We start from the raw sequence: 8954 nt of genomic DNA on the forward strand, positions 1-8954 counted from the left end.
CAGGAATGCGAAGAAGCTGTATTGGAAATAGCGAAATTGTGGAAGGATTCAAAGACTGATCCTCAGATTCATTCTTATTTATCAAAGCCAACTGTCATAAGTGGTTTAGTGGAAATGCTTTCAGCTTCTTTGAATAGAGAAGTTCTGAGAAGATCGATTTATATTCTTTCCGAGCTAATTTTTGCAGACGAAAGAGTTGGAGAAACACTTAATAATGTAGATTCTGATTTTGATTGCTTAGCTACTCTACTTAAGAATGGTTTGTCTGAGGCTGCACTTCTTATTTACCAAATAAGGCCAGTTTTTGCTCAGCTTTCAGAACATGAACTTATACCCTCTCTTATCCAAGTGATCCAGAACAAAAATGAGGATATAGATGATTTTCAGTTAGCTATAGACCCTAGAGCTGCCTCCATAGCAGTTCTTGAGCAAATTTTAATGGGAGGGGATGAATATAACAGGTCTGTCAATGCTTCAAGTGTTATCTCAGCAAATGGAATTCCGGCCATAGTAAAGTATTTGGACAGAACAGAAGGAAGGAGGTCTGTCGTTTCCATACTGTTGTGTTGTATGCAAGCTGAAAAAAGCTGCAAGAGCTCAATTGCAAATAGGATTGAATTGTCACCTGTTCTCGAATTATTTCACGGTGGAAATGATAGCGTGAGAGGAACCTGTGTGGAGTTTCTCTCAGAACTGGTTCGATTGAATAGGTATTACAATGAGAAAAACTTCCCTTTCCCTTCAATTATTTACTTCAATGAAACATAAATTCATATGTTTCTGTTTTCATCTTGTTCAATATTTTGAAGATGCATAATATGGAGTTCAGTCCCTCAATGCTAATTGTTTGAAATTGATAGAAACTATATGATTATTCAATTGAGAAGTACCACCTTTATGTTTAAACTAAACTGAAGAAACTAAAGCAACAATGATACCCTATTTTCACCAACATTAACTCATATTAGATGAGAAAAGCATAAATTTTCATACCAAACAGCTATAGGCATACGTAAATGTTTTCTTGTTGAACACTCCCCACAGTTTAACACAAGGCAGTTTGTGTTTATTAACTAAACTATGAAGACATGCTTTACAGGAGGACGTTCAGCAACCAGATATTACAGATAATCAAGGATGAAGGAGCATTCAGTACAATGCATACATTTCTTGTATATCTTCAGATGGCTCCAATGGAACATCAAATTGCTGTTGCCAGTCTTCTTCTTCAGCTTGATCTTCTGGTTAGTAGCCTTGTTACATAAATTTTTTGTTATTAAAATGTAACTGATGCTCTCTGGTTGCCTCGATATATTTTGTTCTTGTCAAATCTTCAGGTTGTGCCACGAAAGATGAGCATTTACAGGGAAGAAGCAGTAGAGACACTGATAGAAGCACTTTGGCAAAAGGACTTCTCAAATACTCAAATGAAGGCTCTAGATGCTTTACTATTTCTTATTGGACATGTCACTTCTTCAGGAAAGTCATATACCGAAGCTTGGTTGCTGAAGATTGCAGGATTCGTTCAACCTTACAATGCTTTAATGAAGGCTGAGCAATTGGGACACTATGAAAATGATGTGATGGAAACAATGGTTCGGGGATATGTGGCATTTTGATTGTTATTTTGGGTCTGGTTGATAATTGATTTCTCAGGATACTAATACAAACTTTTCTTACATAGGAGGATGAAGAAAATGCCATGAACTCTTGGCAGAAAAGGGTAGCTTTTGTACTTTGCAATCATGAAAACGGTTCAATATTTCAAGCTTTGGAAGAATGTCTAAAGAGCAACTCATTAAAGATGGCAAAATCTTGCCTTGTTCTTGCCACATGGCTCACCCACATGCTCTCTACTCTACCTGATACTGGTCTTAGGGACGCTGCTCGGAAATCCCTTTTTGAGGAATTTATAAATGTCCTTCAGTCATCCAAGAACCTAGAAGAAAAGATCCTGGCTGCCCTAGCTTTGAAGTCTTTCATTAGTGATCCAAGTAGGTTATTTTATATTAGTTGTAGACATTATTTACCTGCTTATTATACAAAGAATTACACTAAATAATAAAGTGCAATGTTTCAGCCGCTCACGAAGCACTTAGAGTTTATGCTAAAAGTATCTATAGAATCTTGAGGAAGCTGAAGAAATATTCAACAGTGGCAGTTGAAATCTTGAAAGCCTTACTAAACTTAAATTCTGTTGATGTGGTGAGTGGAGTGGTGATTTAGATATACTTCATTTCATATAATATATTTCTACTTAGAAAAGTAACTTTTTAATTCTCTATTCTATAGACAGAGTTGTGGAGTTGTAAAGAAGTAGTTGAGTTGGATTTGAGCTCAAATGGAGAGGTCCTTTCTTTGCATTACCTGAATGGTCAGGTCTTCAGTGGACATTCTGATGGAACTATCAAGGTAGAGTATCCTAACAATCAGAAACAGTGTGGTTGTGTGTGTTTTTGTGCCTAGCCGTTTCTTTTAACAATAAGACTTCCTCCTAGGTATGGGACGCAAGGAAGAGAATACCACGAGTAATTCAAGAAACTCGTGAGCACAAAAAAGCTATTACGTCTCTTTGTTCTTCGGTTGATAGACTATACAGTTCTTCCATGGACAAAACAATCCGGGTAACTGATCATGCTATGTCACCGAAAAAAATCGGTCAAATATTTGATTGGCTAGTACTTTGTTGTGCATACCTATTAATGTTTCTAATATTTGAGGTGATGAGTGACTCCTATCTGTGACATATTCACATATTTCATCATCAGATCCCTTGAGGCCTGCGGAAAAACAGATTAGATTAAGTTACTACTATATATCTACAAACAAAAAACAAAAAAAAAGTACTGCATTTTATTGACAAGGAATGAAGAGTACTTTCATATACTAAATGGTTAATGAATTTTAATGGAATAAGCAAATAGAAATGGCTATGCTTAACAATTAACATAGAAAATGCTGTACATTCTTATTGTTTGTCATGTACTCTATAATAACTGAAAGCAATAGAAAGTGAACAATAGTACTCGACATCTTGACTTACCTTCATGTTAACTTCCCAAATTTCCTGCATCTTTTTGTTGATCCTCTAGCTTAATCATAGTACTTGATATGCACCATTGAATAATACTTCTTATGTACAGGTTTGGTCAATTAAACCTGATGGGATTAAATGTACAGACGTCTATGATGTTAAGGAGGTAGTGTTTGAGCTAGTAGCCAATGCTGAATTAGCTTGCTATGTAACTCAAGGAACAGGAGTTAAGGCAAGCCTAATATGTTGCTGAAAAACTCATAAACAAATCTAGTTCCATCATAAGATAAAATTGATAAAGTTCAATATTTACAGGTTTTTAATTGGTCAGGGGCTCCAAAGCACATCAATTTCAGTAAATATGTGAAATGCCTTGCTGTTGCTGGGGACAGACTGTATTGTGGTTGCTCTGGTTACAGCATACAGGTAAACTTTCCTTTACCTTGCTTCATTAGCAGTGTCTTTATCTGAAGTAAACCAACCAATAAACATTGCTTAAGAGTTAAGATCCATATGTTCTTTCCATCTTCACAAAATATGCCACTCTAGCAAAACATGCAAAAGCTTCTCTAGAAATTGTCCATGTTCCTTAAAAATTATGGACTGAATGATCGCAGGAGGTTGACTTGTCCAAACACACATCAAATTCATTCTTCACTGGTACAAAAAAATTGTTGGGAAAACAAAGCATACACTCCCTTCAAATTCATGATGATTTCCTCTTTGCCTGTGGTACCTCTGTTGATTCAACAGCAGGAAAGGTATACGTCGATTCTTGTTTTGTACCAAAGTTACTGTCATTACAGATAAGCATAGTTTCTTGCATAACTAACTTTTCTTTCAATTGATGTAAGATATTTTCACTTTCCTCCAAAATGGTGGTGGGGTCACTCTCAACTGGACTTGACGTCCATCGTGTAGCCGTCAACAGCGACTTCATATTTGCTGGTACAAAATTTGGCACCATTGAAGTATGGCTAAAAGATAAGTTCACCCGGGTTGCTTCCATCAAAATGGCTGGTGGTCATACAAAAATTACATCATTAGTGTCAGATGTTGATGGCATGATGCTTTTTGTTGGTTCCTCTGATGGAAAGATCCAGGTTAGGCATTGATCATAATTGCAGTCATGAATCGTCATATCACAAACTAACCAGCTTCTTTCCTGGTAACTTAATTTCTTCATGGATTCTTGATGCAGGTTTGGGCTTTGGATTAAGCACACTAAGTGGACGAGTATAACACCCCTTTTGCCACATGTAAATGAATTGCTGATGAGTTTTACCTATTTGAGTTCCATACATATTTTATAGGATTTCATTAGTCAAACAGTATTATTTATTAAATTATATTATCCAAATAAGATCTTCTATGTCAAAGGTATACAAAGCAGGTGCAAATTGAAGTATAGTATATGCAGGTACAACACCATCCTCAACATCAACTTGCACAAGCATCTCATTGTTGTTAATTCAACTACAAAGTGAAAGAGACAGTTGAAACATTTAATCCACATATCATATCATATAATGTATGTAACGCATAAGAATGTGGAAAAATTGATATAATTGTCAATTAAATCAATCAATTAAAACCGATTATTTCGCCGTCTGTCTTTTTTTCAAGTTTTAAGTAATTTGAGGTCTGTTTCCCATTGTCACAAACTGTACAAATAACACATCTTCCTGAGGTTATTTTTCCACAAGGAAATTTTCTTCTTTCTACAAACTAGGTTTCCAGTAGTAAACAAACAGGCTATTAACTATAACAAAAGGGATAATAGTGTGACTTAATTATCTTTTAGTTAAAAAGGAGGGAAATTTATCCTTAAATAAATAAGAGCAATATAAATTGAAAGTTGGAAAAAAAAAGTAGTAGCACTTGGAGACAATGTAACAGCACATAAATGGTTTCAAATAATAATGGTACAAACAACATAAAGAAATTTGGGTGTGTACACTCAGTCTTAAGACTGTGAATTGTGAATTTATCTTGAATGAATGTTCAACAGCATAAATCAAAATATTATCTTAGAAAGAAGAGAGCCCAGCAAATTTTCTAAACTTTTCATAGGAAACCCAGAACACAAATTGCCATGGACCAAGCCTTGCCCATGTGGGGAAGAAACCTTTCCAGAGTGCTCTTAATCCTTCAACTTTAACTGTCTTTACCAAGCAATCATAGGAGCTACTATATAAGACATTCCCTTCCTTTTTGGCTGCCTGATTCATCATTCTAGTCTTGACAACGTCGGCTGGACAACTTAAAGAAGTTGCCGCAAGACCTGACATGATGGAAGCTAATGTGTGAGCATAAACATTATCCTCGGCTATCCTACTTTTAATAACAAATTGCTTAGCATGATCATAAACAGCTAATTCCCCCATGTTCACTAAGAAGGCTCTTTGGATATTTGGAAAAACACCTTTCCACAGTCCTTGAAATCCTTCAGCTTGAACAATTTTGTTCAAAGCATCAAATGGCCCCGAATACCGAGGTTGAAGACCCTGGCTCATCATTTGACTATCAGCTTGCATCCTCACCTTGATAAGATCAGCCGGGCTTGCTATAACCTGTACTATTAATTGTAAATAATATAAATTTGTAATTTTCCAAGAAAAATATAAAGTTGAGCAGTTGATTAAAAACCTCATAGCTAAAACAATAATTCGTCCCCAAAATTTTTCCATGTTACTGTGCACCGGAAATTACCTCATAGCTCAACATTTTCAATTGAAAAGCTATAAAAAAGTTCAATTACGAATCTTATTTATTTACTATGAGAAACGACAAAATTGACAAGAATTCTGCACCAACATTCAACACATTTCATTTCAGACCATGTAGTTCTCACCTGAGCCATACTACCAGAGATTCCACCAACAAAAGCCTTGCCAATTATAGAGAGCGACCCATTGTTGGCAGAGGCCACACTCCTCATGTGCTCATACCCAACAATTCGAATAGGTGTGTAAAATAGGTGTCTAAAAATTGCTGGAGACAAGCCTTTATAAAGCCCAAGAGGACCTTGTTTGTGAATAATGTCTAAACCTATTCGAAATGCACCAGTTGAACGACTTGAGGAAATTGACTCACCATGGAGTTGGAGCCTAGTCTTGATCAGGTCTATGGGGAAAGTTGTGGACTCGGCCACCATTGCCGACAATGATGTTATTAAAATCTTAGTGTGAGTAGTGTCGACTCCACCTTGTTGATGGCCTGATTTCATGGATACATGCAAGAAAGACCCAACTCACCAAAAAGTTCATATACGCACAGTGCTATTGTAAGACAACCAATCAACTCAAGGAACCCGTGAACTGCTGACAGTTATGCTATGCATGATCAGTTTATATTTTCACACTCTTGATGAATCCTACACATTTAGAAGTTTTAAACCAGTCAACTTTGCCCATTTAAACACAAAATTAATGTTCAGCATACAAAATAGTTATGAGAATAAAGGAGATGTATTATTAATGTAAAATTATTTTGCACCGACAACCGATAATAATTCGCCACAGTAACAAATAATTAGATACCTGCTGTTGTTTTAAGAACTCTACAATATGATATGGCAGATTGAATAGTTATGATTAAACGACAGCGTAAAGTTGATTTACACTATTAGTATACTACCTTTAAACTCAATAGTTATTTTGATGCATTAGAAAAATGATAAATACACAATTTTTTATCACAACTTACTTGTTAAATAATGCCTCTAGCCTAGGGCACTCATTAGCATTTACAATTAAAATAAAAGCTGCCATGGCAAAGATTTTGCATTGCTATTAGATAATTCAGTGTTGCATTGATAGCTCTAAAAGAGTGAAATATTATCAGTTGAAACACATGAACTGAGCAACTGTTCATGTGCAACTGAAGCTTATGTATCCTCAATTCTTCATCCAAGGGAAAATTTGGAGGTTTTTGAACAAAATGAGATACAAAAAACTTTGATTTTTCGAAAGAATTCTAATAGAATGTTGTTGAACTTCTGGTTCGATCATTCAAGTTAAATTAAAAAATTAATGGATTTAATTTGAAATAACAATGGCTTGCTTTTAAAGGTTAGGATCCAGCTAAAAATATTTTCCCAAATCTCAATAGCATATGAAAAATCAAAGCAAGGGTTTTATCTAAATTTCACTTATTAAACAACACAGAGCCACAATATAGAATCACCAAAATCACGAATACACCTAATCAATTCACAAGGTACAGGGGTATGATGGATTCCACGATTGTTAGATTGAAAATTACCTCAGACATTTGAGCCGTTGAATTCAATTTATGCGTATTCTTTCTGTTGTGACATCGTGGAGAAGAAGAACCATTGCCAATTGAAATATTTGTGTGCTATTTAAATTTCTTATTGATAAATAAAAAATTCGAAAGTTAAAAAAAGTTTTGAATTTTTTTTTTTTTTTCGGGAAATTGTATTTTCAAAGTTTACTTTTATTAAAAATTTTATTTTTTAGAAAAACTATACCTAAATTTTTTTACATTTATTTAAAGTTTTAATATTTTTTTAAAAAATTACATATAAAATTTTCTAATATTTTTAAAGTTTTTGAAAAAATCTCATTCAAATATTTTACATTCATAAAAAAATTTGACATTATTTTAAAATTTTAACTATCAAATGATATTTTATATGTTTTGGAGTCAAATGATAAAAGTGGTAGAATATAATATACGATAGATTTCTCGATTAGTACATTTCTAAATGAATTACAGATTTTTGAAATATCTCATCCATTAATTATTTTATTTTAACATTGTATTATTAAGTATTGTAGTATTTTTTTAGCAAAAATTATACAATATTTTTTTTACGTATTCTGACATTTTTCAAATACTGTTGATTTGTTTATTTATCCGTAAATACATTGAGATTCTATTAAATATAATACAAAAGTTTTTCACATTTCATGTATAGTTTTAAATTTGACGATTATTCTAATAAAAGATATAAATTTTTTAAGAGGATTTTACCTTACACTTCACACTTAAATTTGTCACATTTTCAAGTAAAAATATAAACTTATGACTTATCCTTTTAACTGTATACAAAAACTTATTTTTTAATTTCTCATTTTTTTCAACCATCTTTGGAAGTTTTAGAAAAATTACCTTAACTTTTAAAACATTCAAAATCAAAAGTAAGCGGCACTCGAAAATTTATAAGTTCCGAAACATAAAATTTATAGAATTTTTAAAACTTTTGAAATCGAAAATTCCAGAATTTTCAAAAAAAAAATTAGATTTAAAAACTTTCGAAATTTTCCCGATTTGAAAACTTTCGAACCTTTTCATATTTATAAACTTTCAAAACTTTTCATATTAAGAAACTTTCAAAACTTTCCAAATTTTCAAAATATAATCCTTATTTCAAACATTTGAAACATCAAAACTATCTATTTTGAAACTTATTATAAATAGTAAAAAGAGTAAAATTATATTTTCATGTGTATTGAATAGGTAGCAGATACAATTGTGGGGTTGCAAATAAAATTCTCATTTTTTAGAGTTAAAACTTAAAAGTTAGAGTTCAAATCCTATATTTAATTGGGCCTTTGAAACTATCCATAGTGACTAATCTATTTGACGACTTCCACCCCACTCCAATTAATTGAATAAAATTTGTACCAGATATTTTTATTATCGAAGTTGAATTTGGATCTAAAACCTAATGGTTGATAGAGATCATATTTCTCAGTCTTAAATTTATCCGTTCAAAAGTAATATTTATTAAAATTAATATTATAAAATAATGATAATTATTATAAAATAATGAAATAAAAAATATATATTAAAATGATATTTTTTGTAGAGAAAATATTAAAATTTATAAATATATATAAATATTAAATAAAATAAATATTACATATATATATATATATCCACATAATTA

General features: G+C 32.6%; 2 protein-coding genes across 3 annotated transcripts in view; one reads left to right on the top strand and one right to left on the bottom strand.

The window, feature by feature from the left end:
- The window catches only part of LOC101513682 (putative E3 ubiquitin-protein ligase LIN), a 9260-nt gene extending 4847 nt beyond the window's left edge, over positions 1 to 4413 (top strand). The window contains exons 7-18 of the mRNA XM_073367617.1: positions 1 to 710; positions 1100 to 1244; positions 1338 to 1595; positions 1685 to 1994; positions 2081 to 2205; positions 2293 to 2412; positions 2499 to 2624; positions 3144 to 3266; positions 3350 to 3460; positions 3652 to 3795; positions 3889 to 4137; positions 4236 to 4413. Of these exons, the coding sequence (XP_073223718.1) occupies positions 1 to 710; positions 1100 to 1244; positions 1338 to 1595; positions 1685 to 1994; positions 2081 to 2205; positions 2293 to 2412; positions 2499 to 2624; positions 3144 to 3266; positions 3350 to 3460; positions 3652 to 3795; positions 3889 to 4137; positions 4236 to 4253 (2439 nt within the window). The 3' untranslated portion in view covers positions 4254 to 4413. The remainder of the gene's footprint in view (positions 711 to 1099; positions 1245 to 1337; positions 1596 to 1684; positions 1995 to 2080; positions 2206 to 2292; positions 2413 to 2498; positions 2625 to 3143; positions 3267 to 3349; positions 3461 to 3651; positions 3796 to 3888; positions 4138 to 4235) is intronic.
- Positions 4414 to 4927: 514 nt separating this feature from the next.
- LOC101514252 (mitochondrial uncoupling protein 3) lies at positions 4928 to 7418 on the bottom strand. 2 transcript variants are annotated; one of them, XM_012714582.3, is made up of 4 exons: positions 7301 to 7418; positions 5889 to 6410; positions 5460 to 5607; positions 4928 to 5318 (listed from the first exon to the last, which is right to left on the bottom strand). In XM_012714582.3, the coding sequence occupies exons 2-4, from the start codon at positions 6261 to 6263 to the stop codon at positions 5065 to 5067; spliced, it is 777 nt and encodes a 258-aa protein (XP_012570036.1). In that variant the 5' UTR covers positions 6264 to 6410; positions 7301 to 7418; the 3' UTR covers positions 4928 to 5064. The 2 variants fall into 2 exon arrangements, with proteins under 2 accessions (XP_012570036.1, XP_004496092.1); XM_004496035.4 differs by having other exon boundaries at positions 4928 to 5607.
- Between the last annotated feature and the right edge of the window lie 1536 nt (positions 7419 to 8954).

This window comes from Cicer arietinum, chromosome 4 (genome assembly GCF_000331145.2).
Source record: "Cicer arietinum cultivar CDC Frontier isolate Library 1 chromosome 4, Cicar.CDCFrontier_v2.0, whole genome shotgun sequence".
In the NCBI taxonomy this organism is placed as follows: domain Eukaryota; kingdom Viridiplantae; phylum Streptophyta; class Magnoliopsida; order Fabales; family Fabaceae; genus Cicer; species Cicer arietinum.

Excerpts from the sequence above, each read along its gene's own strand:
- LOC101514252 (XM_004496035.4), bottom strand. The coding sequence starts at position 6,263 with ATGAAATCAGGCCATCAACAAGGTGGAGTCGACACTACTCACACTAAG. Across the intron at positions 5,608-5,888 it reads TCTCTGGTAGTATGGCTCAG|GTTATAGCAAGCCCGGCTGA; the intron begins GTGAGAACTACA and ends TTAATAGTACAG.